The sequence below is a fragment of the Electrophorus electricus genome, chromosome 6, assembly GCF_013358815.1.
Source record: "Electrophorus electricus isolate fEleEle1 chromosome 6, fEleEle1.pri, whole genome shotgun sequence".
NCBI classification, from domain to species: Eukaryota; Metazoa; Chordata; class Actinopteri; order Gymnotiformes; family Gymnotidae; genus Electrophorus; species Electrophorus electricus.
The window spans coordinates 23,133,155-23,152,564 of NC_049540.1; the positions used below are offsets into that span (position 1 = coordinate 23,133,155).

The 19,410-nt window shown below is 40.1% G+C and overlaps 2 protein-coding genes and 1 pseudogene across 2 annotated transcripts; all 3 read left to right on the plus strand.

The window, feature by feature from the left end:
• The first annotated feature begins 1,272 nt into the window (after window positions 1–1,272).
• On the plus strand, window positions 1,273–2,882 carry LOC113574647 (annotated as a pseudogene).
• A 725-nt stretch (window positions 2,883–3,607) lies between these two features.
• On the plus strand, window positions 3,608–11,316 carry zw10 (zw10 kinetochore protein). Its single transcript, XM_035527044.1, has 16 exons — window positions 3,608–3,957; window positions 4,772–4,906; window positions 5,006–5,107; window positions 5,287–5,364; window positions 7,126–7,285; window positions 7,467–7,613; window positions 7,713–7,907; window positions 8,009–8,145; window positions 8,236–8,418; window positions 8,514–8,746; window positions 9,510–9,581; window positions 9,731–9,894; window positions 9,983–10,113; window positions 10,253–10,384; window positions 10,468–10,670; window positions 10,756–11,316. Exons 1-16 carry the CDS (start codon window positions 3,853–3,855, stop codon window positions 10,874–10,876), a joined length of 2,298 nt encoding a protein of 765 aa, XP_035382937.1. The 5' UTR covers window positions 3,608–3,852; the 3' UTR covers window positions 10,877–11,316.
• Window positions 11,317–11,411: 95 nt separating this feature from the next.
• Window positions 11,412–19,087, plus strand: dlat (dihydrolipoamide S-acetyltransferase (E2 component of pyruvate dehydrogenase complex)). Its single transcript, XM_027004300.2, has 14 exons — window positions 11,412–12,211; window positions 12,847–12,948; window positions 13,059–13,183; window positions 13,498–13,657; window positions 13,876–14,002; window positions 14,217–14,392; window positions 15,311–15,482; window positions 15,665–15,732; window positions 15,923–16,024; window positions 16,108–16,215; window positions 16,358–16,476; window positions 16,613–16,775; window positions 17,032–17,168; window positions 17,607–19,087. Exons 1-14 carry the CDS (start codon window positions 11,948–11,950, stop codon window positions 17,734–17,736), a joined length of 1,953 nt encoding a protein of 650 aa, XP_026860101.2. The 5' UTR covers window positions 11,412–11,947; the 3' UTR covers window positions 17,737–19,087.
• The last annotated feature ends 323 nt before the right edge of the window (window positions 19,088–19,410 follow it).

The window sequence follows — 19,410 nt, forward strand, 5'->3', positions numbered from 1 at the left end:
ATAAACTCATCATACTCAGATTGTGACTCAGAGAAGTTTAGCAGCTGACGCACACAGCACAGTGGGACTGGAGGGTTTAGACTTCACCTATACCACTTCACCTATGCTTCAGAAGAGGATAACAGTGCTCTGTTTAGCTTGTGAAAGGAGAACTACCCTTTTTTTTATACATTTGGTGAGCTATCTCTCCTGGATCAGTTTTAGGAGGAGTGTTTCTGAGGGGTTCTAAAGGCTTGTTGGTAGCATTAGCCACACAGGTAAAGTGTCATTCTCTTTGTTTTGAATTAGTTTGTTTCTTTAATGTTTAAAATATTACCATGATTTGGTTACGTTCTGTTTGTCATCAGATTTCTTTTAAGATTATAGTCATTTTGTGCTTTTATAGATTGCCATAGAAAATAACATTACCAAAATCAACATTAACTTGATTTGGTCATGTTAGACTCTTGTGCATGCATCTTTTTTTCTTTTCTTTATTTTATCCAGAAACATCCATTTTGGAGCTCTAATGTCTTCTATTGTCTTATTTTGCTTTACATAATTGCTGTATTTATATTGTTTTCTCCCTTTCACTGTTTCCACTTTTTTCCCCCGTTTCCTCTTACTCGTCTTTCTTTTCATCTTTTTTCTACTTTTTAAAGGATAAAACATGCTTTGTAGAACCAGTGTATACATTGAATCAGAAAAGTCATGGCATGAAATGAACATGCATGCTAGCTCTGTTCTATAAGAGATGTTTTGCAAACATCTCAGCTACCATGTCAGTGGATTATGTCGAAGCTGTCTTCAGAACCCCTGTGTTGACATACTGGTATAATTCCAAAACCTTTTTTGCTCTGTATAATCAAGCACAGATGAACAATTCCAGATGAAAGAGACAGTTGCCTATTTTTCATCTCCTAACCTGCACTAAATAATTGACATTGGCAGTGAAAAACAATAATCTCATGCAATCCATCATCCACCATCATGGACTAAATGAAAAAGAGTAATCTCCATAGTTTAATTAGAAGAACACTGGCAAGATTGTGAAAATATTCAAGATCTTGCCAAACAGTTGACTGTGGGCTACAGTCCATAGGCTTCACGGGTGGGCTTTAAGAAAGAGATAGGATGGGGAAAAAAGACATCTATAAGAGTCGGCTGATTACAGAAAAATCGCTAAAACATTCCTGGCAGTATTACATTTTGCCATATGCCTTAAAATATCTAGAAATGCAGTAATATCGGAACAAATTTTATTTTTTTTCTATATTGTTTATTTCAGACTATTGACCTTTCATCCGTGCCATGTTCTTTCTACACGAAGAAGATTTTGTAAGAATATCTGTGATCATCTACCTGCAAGATGACTTTAGAGGTATGCAAAGGACTGAAGGTAGGTCCCATGAGACTAAACCATCAGCATAATATCGGACAGCCAAGCACCTTTTGGCATACCTAACAAGGCCAACACCAGACTCAACTTATTGCACCCCATACTCCAAATAAGGAAATCAATCAGTCAAATATATAGTGATAGTGCTCTGTCTACCTTTACATGCTCTTCTAATCTCTGTAAAGATGCTATCCCTGGATTTTCTCTTTAATGTAAGGTTGAAGCTAAATTGGCTATGGCCTCAACAGTGCTGATCTCCCAAAAGGCTTCAGTCCTTCACAGTGAGAGCTTGGATTTGTAGCATTTGTGCCAGGCCCACTACTCCAGTCCCAGCTGGACTCTTCTCAGCTGCAGAATCCTCACCATGCTACTGCTGGACAGGAGCAAAGTGTTTGCATGTGTGTTCCTCCCACAAGTTAGAGTGAGGCTACAGATGGCCTCCCCAAGCCTCATCACACCCTCTGGAGCTGCTGTCTCAAGTGCCTGATATCCAAGTGGTGCTCAACCTCCACCAACAGTGACCAGTGTTCAGTACAAATCCCTGTGGAAATGTTTCACAAGGTATTCCAAAAACAGCAGTTCAAGATCCTGGGTGACAAGCAGCATGCTTGCCGGACTGCTGGCAAGCGAAGTCAGCAGTACATCACGAAGGAGGACAAATACAGGGTAAACCTCAGGCACATCAAGGACAAAAAACGATTACTCTCTGACATCTTCACCACTCTGGTTGACCTGAAGTATTGCTGGTTTCTGTTTGTCTTCACCATGTGTTATATAGTGACATGGGTTTTCTTTGCTGAAATCTGTTTTCTGGATGTTGGGCTAAGAGATGATGTGAACCACATTAGTGATCTGCACTGGCAATGCTGTTTTGAGAATGATGACAGTCAGCTCTGCTTTTATCAAAGGAGAGCTAAAGGATGATTGGCTATTGTTCTAGAATGGGCCATGTGTGTAGATGGGGCAGTGCTCATTATGGCATGGTCCATAACTGGTTCTACTATTTTTGTCAAGATATCTAGACACCTAGTGAGAGCCCAGACTTTGATTTTCAGCAAGTATTGTGTCATATCTGAATAAGACAGAAAACTCTGCTTGCTCTATAAAATTGGAGACGTCAGAGAGAGCCACATGGTCGATGCCAAGATCATGGCTAAACCAATCAAATCTAGACATATCAGAGAGGGGGAGTTCGTTCCTCTGAAGCAGTCTGAAAAACTTGGGGTATGATGACTTCTACTAGTTGAGCCTCAAACTATTACTCATAATCAGTGAAAGCAGTCCCTTCTGGGAGACAGGTCTTTGAAGAGGGACACTTTGGAGATTGTAGTCATCCCTTAAGGGCAAAGCATCATGTTTGGTAGATTTTTATTCCTTTTCCATAAGCAACCTTTTGATGTCATTTTCAAATTAACTAGCAAATGACTTTACCACATGTAGCAGCATTTAGACAAGAACAGGGATTTGGAAACATTCTGAAATAAAAGTACATGCACATACATTATTACATTGTTTCCTAAGGTTTTTGTGTAAATGTTTGCCTTCCCCCCCCCCTCCCCCCCCCCCTCCTCCCCCCCCCCTTGTAGATATGACTCGCCAGGCCAGGACTTCTTACACTTAGGATGCGATTCTTTGGGGCAATCACCTCAAGGCAGGCATGTCTGTAGAAAAAGCTTTTTGTGTGGCCTATAGTACATTCAACAAAACCTTTTAAGTTAAAGCATCCTCTGAAAGTGCTAAATGAATGGCTAAATGGCTAAATATGAGCCTTTAGTTCTGATACTGATTAAATTATAAGGGCCAGAAGAACATCTCCAAGCTGTAGTAGTTCTTTATGTAAGACTACTGTATAGCTGTACCTATAGGAAACCAGTAAGAAGTTGTTTGATAAGTTGTCTTGTCATTCTCTGTTCAGTTAAAATGTGTATTAATTGTACATAATATACAAACAAAAAATTGAAGCCTTTCGAGCTTTGCACAGCTGATGAAGGACCTTGAGTACTTGTTTACAACATTATTATTCTAACATTTTTATCTAAGGTTATTTTACTTTTGTTACTTGAGATACTTTCACTCTGATAGGATATGCTTTTTAAAATGTTATTCTCTTTTTCAAACCACCTTAGTGATTTGTATGGTGCTTCTTCTACTTTTGTGTCGTGGATTTAAGTGTGGTGTGCACGTTGAAATACTCAGCATTGTTTATTTACTGGACACCGTTTGGCATTGCTTATGTTATGTTTTGTTTTGTGTGCTTAATAGCTTTTTTAAGTAATTCACAGAGCTGCTGTAGGAAACATTCCGTCGTCTTTCACGAATCCTTCACCACATTCCGTCGTCTTTCACGAATCCTTCACCTTCATGATCTTATTATGAAGTGACTGACTCCCAGTTATACTTGCGCGCGCGGTATGGCGGGCCGTTGTACGATTTGACTAACCAGCAGCTTTGACTTACAAGAACAGTTGTCGAGGATGGCTTCGTTTGTAACAGAAGTACTTGCCAGCTCGGGTAAACTGGAAAAAGACGATCTCTCTTCTAAAATTTCTAAACTGTCGCGGAAAGTGGAGGAAACTAAGGTAAACGAACTCTTTGAGTCAAAAGCACTATGCTCACTGGTTAGCTAACGTAGCTTAGCAGGCTAGCGCTGACACGGCAGCTGTCATTTTATCGTCATAACTACCTAGTTAATTATGCTAGCCAGCGTTCACGTTAGCTAGGTTAACTAATTATCATTTTCCTCCACAATTTAGCTACGGTTAGTAATGTTCACTGTTGGATCTAATATAATCACGTCTAATTAAACGCATATAGATTAGTTTGTTACTGACAACATCTTGGAACTGAATTACGCGATAGCTAGTGAAATCATCTTGAAAATGATTAGCTAGATAGTTGTGTTTATATTGTTTAAAGAATCTAGGTTAGCAAGCTATTTACAATTATCCTACAATTGCCGCCAGTAGCTATTATCACTACCGTTGGGTAACTTGGCTAACTAACCTAAATTGGCATACGTGATAATATTGTAAAACACGTAGGCCACAGACTTTACATTGTATCTAGGATTAGCAACTTCGAATTTTAAACTTTACTTAGCGTTAAGACACACACTTGTGGGTTTACTGATAAGGTTGTAAACTGAACGTTTAGTTTTTTTTAGTTTTTATTTTTGCAGACACTGGTTGACATGTCATGCATAGACAGGCTTGGTAATAGAGAGCTAGCTTGTGCTCCAGTTGCAATCTGAGTTTCTTTGACCACGTAAACTAATGACAGCTGATATGACGAGCGCACAGGCTCCAATCAAAATGATCTTATTACAGTTTTGTTTGAACCCTCATGACCATTATTTTTGTTTTAGTGATTTTATTCTTTTTTTTCTGTTAATAGGAGGAAGTGTCTGACATGATAAATAAGAAATACAACGAATTTATACCTAGTATGGAGGCAGCTGAAGAACTCATGGACCAGGTCGAATCTGTATCCAGGGATATCGATCTTCTGAAAAGTTGCATTGAGAATGAGGTATAATTGACGTCTTGCCTTTTCTAAATAAACTAAGATATCATGTGATTAATTGTTATGAAGTCTACTTCTATCGCCATACTGAATGGTTATATGCAGGTTCAGCAGAACCTTCATGAGGCTGTAACAGAATATGCCAAGCTTAAGCAGCAGCTGGAAAAGAACAGTGCAGTCATAAGCATGCTCCAGCATCTACAAGAGGTGAATATACTTATTACTCATGTCTTTTTTTTATGCAAGCTAATGTAAAATTTCATTTACTTGATACCTTTGGGTTTTATTGGTTTGTTTTTAATATACATTTGTGATATATTTTAGATGAAAAGGCATTTTTTGTAATAGTAGTAATAAGATACATTTATCACAACTTGTTTCTGCAGTTTGACACTGCAATGGAGGAATACCACAGGACTCTGCAGGAGAAGAAATATGAGGCAGCAGCCAAACAGCTTGGAAAGGTGTATAATAGTCAAATATTTCAATATTTGAATAGAATGTGTATGTTTACAGAATGCATGTTAACTTTGCAGAATTATAAAAAACAGATTGTAATCTTGGGTGGAATAGATGTTAGTTGTTTCCCTTAGTTTGCTAATTAAAATAGCAAAAACTAAGATCCTATCAATATCATTTAAAAACAATAATATTGTTTCGAGTTCAATGAACTCATGTTCATACCTGTCGTATATTATGAGTGTGTGTATGTATACACACTGCCTGGCCAAAAAAAAGGGTCACACACTAATTTTGTTGGACCGCCTTTAGCTTTGATTACAGCGTTGATGGCAACGTTTCCGCAAGGTTCTGCAATGTCAGAACATTTATAGTACAACAGAGTTGCATAAATTTTTCCCCAAGATCTTGGGATGGGAGATTTGGACCACTGTGCAAAATCTTCTCCAGCACATCCCAAAGATTCTCATTGGGGTTTAGGTCTGGACTCTGTGGTGGCCAATCCATGTGTGAAAATGATGTCTCATGCTCCCTGAACCACTCTTTCACAATTTGAGCCTGATGAATCCTGGCATTGTCATCTTGGAATATGCCTTTGCCATCAGGGAAGAAAAAAAATCCATTGATGGAATAACCTGGGCATTCAGTATATTCAGGTAGTCAGCTGACCTCATTCTTTGGGCACATAACATTGCTGAACTTAGACCTCACCAACTGCAGCATCCCCAGATCATAGCACTGCCCCCACAGGCTTGTATGGTAGGCACTAGGCATCACTTCAGCCGCCTCTCTTCTTACCCTGAGGCGCCCATCACTCAGGAACGGTAGATCTGGACTCATCAGACCACATGACCTCCTTCCATTGCTCCAGAGTCCAATCTTTATGCTCCCTAGCAAATTGAAGCCGTTTTTGCCGGTTAACTTCACTGACAAGTGGTTTTCTTAAGGCTACAAGCTGTTTAGTCCCAATCCCTCGAGTTCCCTTCGCCTTGTGCGTGTGGAAATGCTCTTATTTTCACTATTAAACACATCCCTGAGTTCTACTGTTGTTTTTCTACAATTTGATTTCACCACACGTTTAAGTGATCGCTGATTATGGTCATTCAAGATTTTTTTCTGACCACATTCCTTCCTCGATGTTTCCCCACTGTCCTTCCACTTTTTAATAATGCGTTGGACAGTTTTTAACACATTTTTAGTAGTTTCAGCAATCTCTTTAGATGTTTTCTCTGCTTGATGCATGCCAATAATTTGACCCTTCTGAAACAGATTAACATCTTTTCCACGGCCACAGGATCTCTCTCTTGACATGGTGGTTTAACAAATGAGAAACCACTCACTGCATCAGATAGGGTTAAATAATGTGTTTCCAGCTGAAACATAATTACCCATGCAATAATTATCCAATGGGAGGCTCTTACCTATTTTCTTAGTTGAATCCAGGTGGTGACACTTTTTTTTGGTGTGTACACACACACACACACACACACACAAAATCATATAATATACAACAGGTATGAACATAAGAGTTCATTGAACTCAAAACAATATTATTGTATTTAATGATATTGTATTGAGTTAAATAAAATCATAGATAGATAGATAGATAGATAGATAGATAGATAGATAGATAGATAGATAGATAGATAGATAGATAAGATATAGATAGATATATAGATATGTATGTATATGTAGATATATATATTTATTAGATATATAGATATCTGTCTATCTATCTATTTATAACCCCCCCCTGGTTTCTCAAGGCACAGGTCAGTGTTGAAGCCTTGAAATCTTGGGAGAGTTCAGATTTGCCTTTACTTCGGGCCCTCAGCTCAGAGATCACCATGCAGAGAGAGAACCTCATTTACCACCTTGGAGAGGAGTGGAAGAAACTTGCAGTATGGAAGTTGCCCCCTGCCAAAGGTAAAAATACAGCATCTGAATACCAACATCAAATAAACTAACCAAGGTCTGAGTTGTCTTAAATTCTTCTAATCTTGAAATAATTATTTGAAAAACTATTAAAAATTGCAGTATATCTATACGTTCTTATTGTTTTTTTGGTCTTATTTGCAGTCACGACTCAAATATAGCTGTTTTGCAGAGCTGACTGGAATGCAGTCTTTCCTGACAACAGCACTTCATTTGGATGGAGGAGGATCTAAGGAGGACAAACCCATTCCCTTTCTTTCCAGTATACTCCAGGCCCTTGCTACCCAAGGAGAGCTGCAGACAAAAATTAAACTATTTGGTATTAACATTTTTATTTTTGTGTATAATTCATTCATTTTTATCATAAGTTTTGTTCCAAAGTATGGTTCCCATTGTTGACATGGTGTCACCCCTCCAGGCCAGGTGTTACTGAAGTACATGCTGAAGCCTCTGATCACATACCCATCTTTGCTGGTGGAGGTGGTTGAACAGCCAGAGCAGGGCACTGTTTTGAGCCTGCAGGGTGAAGAAAACCAAGTAGAGCACCCAGTCCCCTCCCACGTCTATGCCAAAATCCTTATGGTGCTCAAGACCCTGCACACACACCTCTTTGGTATGTCCAGCCATATTCTTAGAGTGGACTTCTATTGTATTCTATAAACATCGTCATAGTGGTATGAGGTTTTTATTAGGTGTTGTTTTTTGTGCACACAGATATAACTGTAGGTGATAAAAAAGTGTCGACTATACTGGGAGACCAGATATGGGAAGAGATGTCAGACTGCATCATCAGGGAATGTTTATTGTACTCCATACCAAATAACAGTAGTCAGCTAGCAGCTTACGATACGGTAAGAAGCTGAAAATAACTACATTTTGTGTGTTTTATTTAGTTCTTTTGTTTGGTTTTTTTTTTATTCTGTCTTGGTTTCTATCTTTAGGTTATCAAAGAAACTGAGGATTTTGAAAGTCAGTTAAAAGAGATGGAATACCTTGCAGGAGACTCGACAGACCTCTTGAAATATGCAAGAAATGTCAACTGCCATTTTGCTAGCAAAAAGTGCCAAGATGTCATAGTTGCTGCGCGGAAACTAATGACTTCAGAGATGCACAATACGGTTAAAGTAAAACCAGTGATCATGTTTGTCTGTAGTTGTAGAAAAAGATTTTTCTTTGAGTGCTGTCAATGTTCTATTAATTTGGCCCTAATTCTCTTTAGATCTGTCCTGACTACAAGCTTGCTATCCCTAAACTGCCAAGCCCATGTGGGGGGAACAGAGAGAAGCAGGAGGGGAAGAGGAACATCCAGTGTGATCAGATCTTGGAGAATGAGAAGCAGCTGAGCCCGCGCACTTTGTGCTTACCTGTGTGTCGCATCAGTGAATCAGTGCAGCAATTGGTGGAGCTGGCTATAAAAACCCTGTCTGAGGCAGTGGGCAGCTCCCCCCAGTGGTATGTTGATGTGATAGCATCTGCTTTGAGTGTAAAGATGGGTTTAGCATAGCTAAGTTGTTTATTTGCAAGCGAACCTATTCTAATTTTCAATGTTAATAATTTTTAATTTTTGGGGTCTACAAGAATGGATTGATTATTTTCTCAAACTATATCTATTGGAGCTTTTGTGTCTTTAAGGCACCCTCCCGTGAGCCAGTTTGCTGAGTGGTCAGATTACCCACTCTGGTTTGATTGGTCAACTGTTCTGCACCTACACCTTCTCTCATGAGCAGCTGTGAACACCAGCATTTTTGAAATGTTAGAAATCATTACAGGGTCAGGTGATTTCCAAACTGTTTGCAGTACTGCAAACAGACATGCAGTTATCAGCAAACAGGCAGAACTCAGCATAATGCATGTGTAAAAATACTGGGGGCATTAGAAACTTAGCTAGCCAGGTACCAGAAACCTACAGTGGATTGCGACTGTAACATTACAGCATGTAATCATAAATCCATCATAGCTGAAATTCCAGCAAAGCAACTGCGAAATGTGGTTTGTTTCTGAGATTTTTCACTCTGGTGTATACTTTGGGCTTAGCAGACAGTTTACATGTATACAAAGCTACATAACACAATAAATTGTCCCCTTTCAGTAAATGCATTCCTGGCCAGATCACTTCTTACTCCATGAAAAGTGTTTTTTCTGTTGTAATAAGGCTTGTACTTTAAAGTGTTTCATTTGAATGTTTTATTCTATTCTTTTTTTTTTCTTTTTCTAGTGCTGTCCAGCTTTTCTACACAACCCGAAATATTTTTCATCTCTTCTATGATGTCGTTCCTACTTATCATAAGTGAGTTTGCTGGTCATTATGTTTTCTTTATATTCTTTGGTGACAAGCCAAACCTGAATGCTTTAAGGAGTTTGATGTTGAACAAATGAATATGGTAATGAAACTACACATTTAAAAGAAATCTGATGACTTGTTCTGCCTTGATGCAGGGACAACCTCTTAAAGTTCCCTCACTTGGCTGCCATCCACCACAACAACTGCATGTTCCTTGCTCACCATCTGCTGACTTTGGGCCACCAGTTCAGACCACATCTACCCCTGAAAGATGGCGTGGCCTATTTTGTCGACTTGGTCCCAGGCTTTAGAAAACTGGGTATGGAGATGTGGAAATTAGTTGAAATCCATTATAACCAAGGTGTTAGTTACTGTAGAGTTTGATAATGAAATCCCCCCCCCCCCAGGTGCTCAATGTTTTGTGGCACAGATGAATGTTCAGAAAGCAGAGATGTTGGAGAGACTGTGTACTGCTAGAAACTTCTCTAATTTGGATGATGAAGACAATTACTCTGCAGCCAGCAAGGCAGTTAGACAAGTGAGACCAAACACCAGTTTCTACATATTGTTTAAGGACACCAGAGTTTACATAATTTGCATGTTATTTGTTTTAGTGCATATTTATAAACATAACTAACATATTACTGCTGATTGTGGACAATTCTTTGCTGATATAGGTGATTCATCAGCTAAAGAGACTGGGAAAAGTCTGGCAAGATGTTTTACCAGTAAACATATACTGCAAATCCATGGGAACACTCTTGAATACAGCAATATCTGAGCTAATGACCAAAATCATGATGTTGGAGGTGAGTCCTAAGGTGTCGTCAATGTCTAATGTTTACAAGTCTGAGTCTTGTACATGAGAATATAGTGTATGTCCATTTGTAAGGATATATCAACTGAAGATGGAGAGCGTCTGCACACACTCTGTCAGACCATCATAGAGGAGGGGCCATTAGTTTTTACACCATGGCCAGAGGAGACAAAAAACAAGAAATACCAAGAGGAGGTTCCAATCTATGTGAAGAAGTGGATGACCTTTAAAGAACTTTCCATAGTACTGCAGGCTAGTCTACAAGAGATAGTGGACAGGTAACGTGCAGCAAATGAAAATTGCAATTTTAATTTTGATGAGCTGGTAGTTGAGGTTTTACCTTTGGCCATGTCTCCTTTCTAGGTGGGCTGAAGGGAAAGGACCTCTTGCCCAGGAATTCTCCAGTAATGAAATGAAGAGTCTGATTCGAGCTCTGTTCCAGAACACAGATCGGCGAGCATTAGCCCTCAATAAAATCAAGTAGACGCCAATTATCTTTGCTCTTGATAACTGACCACATCGCTATATAGCTGCTCTTCCTCGTTTGATGGATTTAATTTTTTCTATTTTTTATGCTTTAAAGTATAAAAAAATAAATGCATTAACTGAATAGTGTCAATACTGAAATATGCATGATTGTTGGAGTGGATGGTTATTTTTTATTGGGAAATATTTGTGCTAGTTTTTATTGACCGTTACATATGCAACACTAAAATATGTGCCCTCTATTGTAGGGTATTGCTTTTTTTCTTTTTGCAATCACAGTTAAATGTATCTAATCTACCAAAGAAGGCTCCTTGTGGGGAGGCGGGAGGGAACTTTGGTGTAGTGTCCTGATCCTGTTTCATAAACGGAATTGGGCTCGGTTTCCCAAATGTCATTAAACCAGCGAAATACAGAAATAAACCTCTCAACTATCTCGCAGTTCCTTGTGTTGCGAACCATTTGGGAAGTTTAGTTAGTTACGTTGCAATGCTGCCAAACTTCGTACTTGCGACATTTTTACGACACCGAGGCCGCTGACAGCGCACAGTGAAGGTTGCCACATATCGCAACAGAAACTTCCACTTCGAATTGGGGGAAAAATGGATCCGGGATTGTCCAAATGCTTCATTACCTCACATGATTCAGTGCTATTTTAATTGCTACTAGAGGTTAATACAACATTTAATATCCGAGCAATTGTCAGTACAAATAAAAAAAGGTTACCTTTCGAATTAACCTCCAGTAGTTGCATAAGCTTAAGTGTGGCTCTTTTTGATTTGTACAGTAACGCAATCTAAATTAATTGTTCTGTACGCGGTGACCGTCACGTTCAAAAGGGGGCTCTTTTTATTTTGGTGACAACTAACCGGCTGGGCAGGGCCGGTAGGACGAGCAGACGGAGAGCGCCGTAAAGCGTCATGTTTGGAAACGGGGAGGTCATTGGAAAGTGAGGCGGTCTGGTTCATTTCGGCGCAGAAATACCACAGCTGCCGTAGGTGTCAGATAGCCTGATACCAGGGTGGCTACTGTTGTGTCCAGGGTAGTTGTACGCAAAGTGACCGAAGTAAAAATGTTGCGTTTAGTTCTCCGATTGAGGTCGTCTGTCGCGCTGAGCCGGCCGAGTGTCCTCTCGGGCCCTGCTGCTGCTCGACCTGGACCGGCATCGTGTCCTCTTAAAAGAGATCACAGTAATAGTGCCTCCCGAATCCGGACCCTGTGCTACGAAAGACATGTTTACAGCAGCATCCTCAAGAGCAGGACATGCGTTTCACAAAATCAAACTGCCGATTTCAGTCAAAGCAAACGAGCGTACAGTCTGCCGCCTCATCAGAAGGTAATGGTAGTGCTCGCTAGCCGGCTAAGCACACTCAGCCTGCAGAACTGGTCAGTTAGTGCCATAGCCAGCTGCCTAACCAACCTATTTAGTTTTTGAGCATTTGTAAAATGTTATACATAAAGGACTGTTTTATGGTGTATTTGAAGTTGAGGTTTGTTAGGTGTTTCATCTTGCTAGTGGGTAGCTAATGATGGCTAACTTAGCTAGGTTAGCTAACCAAATTTCTGCATGTTTCTTTTGTAAGAAAGCCTAGCTACCTGTCTACTTTAATGTAAATAACTTGCTTCATAGCTTACTTTAAAACTACATTTTTGTTCCTTTGATATTGATAATACTACTTTTTAAAACGAGTGTCACCTTGAAAAACGTTAAAGGAAAAACCGATTAATCTTAACAAATGGCTCATTTCTTACCAGGTTTCATTTAGACAAACCAAGACGACTCATTTTTACAAATCAAATAAAAAATTAAACTTTTTTTTTTTTTTATCTTGGGATCTCCGATAATAATGTATGTTTTAGGATGATCTCAGGCTAGATTCTGCATTGGCCTGCTTGGGAGAAGTTTCATCTCCTATGCTATGGTTTGACTTGGAGTTGCACCTGTAGAGTGACCATCTCCATTCTCTGCAGGTGGAATTGCCCGCTTTGTCTCCCACCATGCAGCTGGGCACCATTGCTCGCTGGGAGAAGAAGGAGGGTGATAAAATCAATGAGGGTGACTTAATTGCAGAGGTAAGACCAAATGAAGCAGTTTGTTGCATGTTGCTCCAGATTTGCCCTTAATTACATAAGTCATGCTATAATATGAGTAAACATGTTTTTTGTGTGCTGTGCTCATTTAGGTGGAAACAGACAAGGCCACAGTAGGGTTTGAGATGCTGGAGGAATGCTACCTTGCCAAGATCTTGGTACCAGAGGGCACAAGAGATGTGCCCATTGGAGCGGTTATCTGCATTACTGTTGACAAGTTAGAAGGATTTCTTTTTCTTCTTCACTTGATCTAGTTTTACAGGACATCTTGGGAAAACTCAGATTTTTTTTTGCAACTAATTATTCAGTCAGTGCCACTTGGTCTCACTTTGCAGGATTCAGTATCACCCTCATGCTTCAAAGTTTCCAGTTAAATACGCATACCATTGTGACCACCTTTTTTCTTTATAAGATGTATAAAAATCTCTGAACTCATTTTGCACAAAATCTAGCAGTCAATGTGAACCTCTTGACCAATGCTGCTTTTCTTCCATGCCCAGCGTGTTCTCACTTTTCCGCCTTTTACCTCAGCCCTGACCTCATCCCCGCATTTAAGGACCTCACACTGGACAAGCTGCCCACATCAGCTGCAGCTCCGGCAGTCCCTCCGCCACCGGCAGCCCCTGCTGCTGCTGCCACCTCCCCCTCCCCTCCACAGGCCCCAGGCAGCTCTTACCCACCACACATGAAGGTGCATTGTGCTTTAGAGCACCTGTGTTTTTGCATGTGCTGCCTTTAGGGAAAGTTTTGTGCTTTTTGTGTGTGTGAGAGGGAGGGAATCAAAATTGTAGTAAAGTACACAAAGTTTCCAGGTATGAATGTGCCAGTACAGATCATCAGGTATCTCAACAGCATTGTGAATAATACTGTAACACTGATGTTTTATATCTCTGTATTTGTGTGCCATAGATCCTACTGCCAGCTCTTTCCCCCACTATGACTATGGGCACAGTGCAACGCTGGGAGAAGAAAGTGGGTGAAAAGTTGAATGAAGGCGACCTGCTGGCTGAAATTGAGACTGATAAGGCCACAATAGGTAAGCTGTCACTGTGTGTTTCTTGCATAATGATTGCATGGTGTAACCTAGGACCTTAAATCTTTACTATATGAAAATAGCAGCAAATGACTATGGGCATACTGACCTTACTGTTTTTGCCTAACCAGAAAACAAATGCTCAGTATTCTCTGAAGTCCAGCCCCCTGTCCACTCTCTGCTCCTGTAAGATATTTTGCTCCTGTGGTTTGTTTAGGGTTTGAGGTTCTGGAAGAAGGCTACCTGGCTAAGATCTTGATCTCTGAGGGAACCAGGGATGTCCCTTTGGGCACCCCACTCTGCATCATGGTAGAAAAAGAATCTGACATTCAAGCATTCACTGACTATGTCGAGACAGGTGTAGCCACCAGCCCCCCACCAGCTCCTGCACCGGTAAAGAACTTTACTTAATGATCTTGTTTGTGTGCCAACGTGATTGGGCTTCGCATAGACTGATGTTATATAAATGACATTAGACCTTATATTCTCAAACATAAATATGGTGGCTGCTGCTTGTATTGCTACCCATAAGCCAAGTGGATCGCAAGTTCTCATTCTTTCCTGAACCCATGTTTTAGACATGTTTGTCAAGGAGCATGGGTGGTTACATTTCTTTCAGCTCAAATCCAACATCTTTAAACTTACAACAGTGTGGAATGGTGCAATTTACTGTATTTTGGCCGCTGTAGGTTTATAGCATGTCAAGGCCTCTCTGATTGTAGCTTTCATAGAGAAAGAGACACCGGGAATTACTTCACAGTGAGACTGAATCAAATTTACTGCATTTACCGTGAATTTAAAAAAAGAATTCCCAACAGCATAATAAATATGTTCACACGTCCTCGTATTAGGTGTTTAGGTGATATCAGTTCAGTTATATAGCAAAGGTAGGACTGCACTTTTTTTTTTTTCTTTTTTTTTTTTTTTTTTAAATTTATTGCATACCTGCACTTTGTATCCAGCTGCTGAATTAGTTTCAGGTAGAAGGAAGACACATCTCTTAGTAAGGTCTTTTTCCTTATTTGTTGATTGGTTTGTTCTAATAATGTATTAGGGTACTGTTTGTTTTTTTAAGCCAAAATTTATCAAATCTTAAGCCAAACTATTTTCAGAAAAGTAAAAGCAAAAGAATCCTATCATTCTTTTGACTTCTGTGGGTTTTGTAAACTATACTAACAACTGGGCAGTAATGCCAGTTATCTGAGCAATGTAATAAATTAAAGGTTTATGCTGGCACTCTCCAGGAAATCTGTGATATGTACTCGTTACATGGCTGTACATCTAACTCCCTAATTGTGAATGTCCCATAAGGTGGTGGCCCCTTCCACTGCAGCGCTGCCACTGGCCCAAGCCCCACCCCCTGCTGCCTCTGCTCCTCCTGCACCTCCTCATGCTTCTGCTGCTAGGAAGGGCAGGGTGTTCGTCAGCCCTCTGGCCAAAAAGTTGGCTGCAGAAAAGGGTATCGACCTCTCTCAGGTCACCGGTAAGCGCATGCTGTACAAAAAAAAAAAAGACTAAAAAAACTAAGCAAAACTCAATTTAAAAACAAAGCCAGGCTTAGTTTTGTCATTTCCTGACAAACTTTGTCATTTGGGCTTCTTGCTCTATAAAAATGAGTAATGCTGAAACTGATCTATCAGCTGTATGGCTCTCCTGCCTCCACAGGCACTGGGCCTGATGGCCGCATAACCAAGAAAGACATCGAGAGCTTCGTCCCAACCAAGGCAGTAGCTGTAAGTGAAGCAACTGGTAATCTGTTGGCTCTCTCTTTTCTGCCACTAAGAGTAATTAATGAGGATTTTTTTAGATGTTTCCATGTGTTTTTGGAATGGGGAAACCATACCAACGAATTCTAAAAATTGGGGTACTTCCTGTTTAAGGTAATATTACGGTACAGTAATGGTTCTGCTCTTCTGGTGCCAGCCCCCCACTGCTCCTGCAGCCCCTGTGCCCAGCCCTGCCCCAGCTCTGGCCCCCGTACCCACCGGCACCTTCACAGACATCCCTGTCAGCAACATCCGCAGAGTGAGTCTCCCAGCCTGCCATACACCACAGCTCCACACCTAAGCAGCACCCTGACGCTCCTCTTGCCTCCTCTTGTTGATTAGGTGATTGCCCAGAGGCTAATGCAGTCAAAGCAGACAATTCCACATTATTACTTGTCTGTGGACATCAACATGGACCAAGTTCTGGACCTCAGGAAAGAACTTAATGCGGTGAGATTCTGAAGGGCTAAAGTTTTCATGTCCTCTCCCTTATTTGGGGTTTGTGTAGTTTGTGGGCTTTGAATGTGACTGTTTTGGCTGAAAGTAGGAGGATCTGTTCTGAGATGCCTTTTCTACATCACCTCATGATCAGGAGGTGAAAGCAGATAACATCAAGCTCTCGGTCAACGACTTCATCATCAAGGCCTCGGCACTGGCATGTTTAAAGGTGCCAGAGGCCAACTCCTCCTGGATGGACACAGTCATCCGACAGTGAGTGACCTCATGGTGCACTTCTCCCTTTGGGCCACCGGAGGGCAGCATGGCCTCTAAAAAAAATCGCCCAAAAAGGTAATATTATGATCATGCACCTTTGTACAGACTTACAATCTTTGCTCACTCCTTACAGAAATCATGTAGTGGATGTGAGTGTTGCAGTCAGCACACCAAGTGGTCTGATCACTCCCATTGTCTTCAATGCCCATATAAAAGGCCTTGCAGCTATTAGCAAAGATATAACCGCTTTGGCTTCCAAGGCACGTGAAGGCAAGCTGCAACCACATGAATTTCAGGTCAGTATAACAGGAACTGTTAACTCATTCATATGCTTCTCAAACTCACTTCATACAGTAAGGTGTCAGCAACACCAAGGTCATGGGTTCACTTCCCAGCAAGCATACATAAAAATGGAAATGTGAAGAGCATCTGACAAATGCTGTAAATTTACATTGTTACATTACTTTTTACATCTATATATGTCATATTCAATAAATAATAGTTAAAGCATTAGTTCAGCCAGACTACCTTCTTTTTCGGTTGGTCTTCTAGGGTGGCACGTTCACGGTCTCCAATCTGGGCATGTATGGCATTAAGAACTTCTCAGCTATCATCAATCCTCCTCAAGCTTGCATCTTGGCTGTCGGAGGCTCAGAGAAGCGGCTGTTGCCTGCAACCAATGAGAGAGGGTGAATAAATTAATGTTATTGTTTGACAATAACTTACAAAAACATTTCTGTTTTGCCTAGAGCAGACTAAATGTAAACAAGCTTTTTCAAAGCTAAATTGTGTGTCTGGATTAATTTAAACCACTGTTGTAAACTATTGCAACACCACATTACAACTATAGGCAGAAACAAATCTTTTTGGGGGGGGGTGTTCTAGTACCACTTTAGAATTATTGGCTGAGACATGCCATACTGCAAGCCTGTAAATTTGGCAGACTCTGGATTCCCATTAGAGATGATGGACTCGTGGGAAAGCCACTTGCACATATGTAACTCGAGTCAGGATCTGGCCTTCCTACTACAAAAATCTACTTTTATTGTACCATCTCAGTTTTATTGGATCTTTATACTGTGTGCGTATGTGTAAAGCTTTGTATTTATTGTTACATCTTGTTATAGGTTTGATGTAGCCAGTATGATGTCTGTGACTCTTAGCTGTGATCATCGGGTGGTGGATGGATCAGTGGGAGCACAGTGGCTAGCTGAGTTTCGCAAGTTCCTGGAGAAGCCCATTACCATGCTGCTTTGAGCAGGGGCCGCTAAGCCCTGCCCCTCCGCAAAACATAAAGGACATTCACGGTTGAGGACATCTCTCTCAAATTATATAATCTTGCAAATCTATTGGCCTCTTTCTCCCCTCTCTTATCTCCTCTAACTCTCTGTACATGTCCATGGATACTGTGTTTATGCAGCTTTAACATGCTGGGGTCAAAACTAACTTGAACCCAGAGAAGCATGTTACTGTTTAGGTCAATTTGTAGGGTTAGACTGCAGATGCAATCATTGGACAGTTTTCTGCCAGAAAATTGTTACAAGCACTACCAGTCTACATATGTTTTTAATTCTATGTCCAATTCTTTGTTTTATCCATCCAAACACCACTAGCCACAGTCCCTTTTTATATCTATGAATTGAAACATCAGGTGCTGTTTTGAAACTGAAGAAGGAAGTGACACATTGCCAAGGCACAAATACTGAAATAATTCACTTCTCTACGGGCATATGTAAGTAAGGGATATGTGTGCCAAATGGTCGCATTACATGTATGTCTCCATCAGGTTTTGGATATCATTGATAATTATGTACATTTGGACCTGATATTCACACACACACCTTTTTTCAAATCGTAAGTGGTGTTTAACACATCCTGGGTTGTACATAAATGAAATTTGTTTTCCTTCTGGGTCATGCGATGACCTTGTATAAGGTCTCGACATGTAAATGCTGGCTCATGTTTATTTATTACATCTTTCACTCCAGGCACAGCACATTGGTGCCTTTTGCTCTGTGTTCTTATTTCTATCAAGTGGGATTTTTTTTTAACAAAAAGTGGAAACACTATATTTCTGTATTTGTAACGCACAAACATGCCGAACTGGGTGATTTGCTGTTATAAATAAACTCAAGCAGATCCCAAAACAGCACTGATATTTTGACAAAGTGACAACATGGTGTACAAACTCATGACTTTTGCAAAGCAAAGATAACTTTGTTCAAGCCATGATTGTAATGGTAAATATGTACAGATCAGTGGTTAAAACTAAAGCCAAAATTAAGTCAAACCTTTAGTATTGGAAGGGGAAAAACCGTAACCACTATGTTGAATTTGATGCATAGAGAGAGAATAAACATGAAACAGAAACCCAACTCGTTTCATGTTTTTTAGATAATTGAGAAGCTATATTTGAGGAGTTCTGTGGAAAGTTCTGAAATTAGAGATGAAACTTTTGAATATACATTTTAATTCTACTACCTATGTGTCTACAATGAGATATACCTGTGGATGTTGTTTTGTGTGAAGATCACCCTGGTCCAGAGAGTTTGCTCAAGATATTCATTACAATGATATATTAGAAATGGTAATAAACCCTTTATCCTAATGCATTCCCCCATTTCTGGTCCACGGTTTACTTGAACTTATTCTAAACAGGTGCACTGTAGCATGCAGTTTTAGGATTTGGTTATCCCTATTTTGTAATCAACCAAATTCTGATAATGTAAAAGCTGGCAGATTAATTATAATACACATATTATTAATGCTAAAAAGTTTTTAAAAAAAAATATTGAGCCGTTCTGGAATTTTCTATTAACGTCAACTTGTGAACGGAAAATATATTATTCTATAAAAACTTTCATGCTGTAAAGGCACGTTCTCAAATTAGGCAAATCTCCATTTCAGTTCAACCATGATACTTCACACTGT

Excerpts from the sequence above, each read along its gene's own strand:
- zw10 (XM_035527044.1), top strand. The coding sequence starts at position 3,853 with ATGGCTTCGTTTGTAACAGAAGTACTTGCCAGCTCGGGTAAACTGGAA. Across the intron at positions 10,114-10,252 it reads CCAGCAAGGCAGTTAGACAA|GTGATTCATCAGCTAAAGAG; the intron begins GTGAGACCAAAC and ends TTGCTGATATAG. Across the intron at positions 10,671-10,755 it reads CTACAAGAGATAGTGGACAG|GTGGGCTGAAGGGAAAGGAC; the intron begins GTAACGTGCAGC and ends TCTCCTTTCTAG.
- dlat (XM_027004300.2), top strand. The coding sequence starts at position 11,948 with ATGTTGCGTTTAGTTCTCCGATTGAGGTCGTCTGTCGCGCTGAGCCGG. Across the intron at positions 13,184-13,497 it reads ATCTGCATTACTGTTGACAA|CCCTGACCTCATCCCCGCAT; the intron begins GTTAGAAGGATT and ends CTTTTACCTCAG. Across the intron at positions 13,658-13,875 it reads CTTACCCACCACACATGAAG|ATCCTACTGCCAGCTCTTTC; the intron begins GTGCATTGTGCT and ends TGTGTGCCATAG.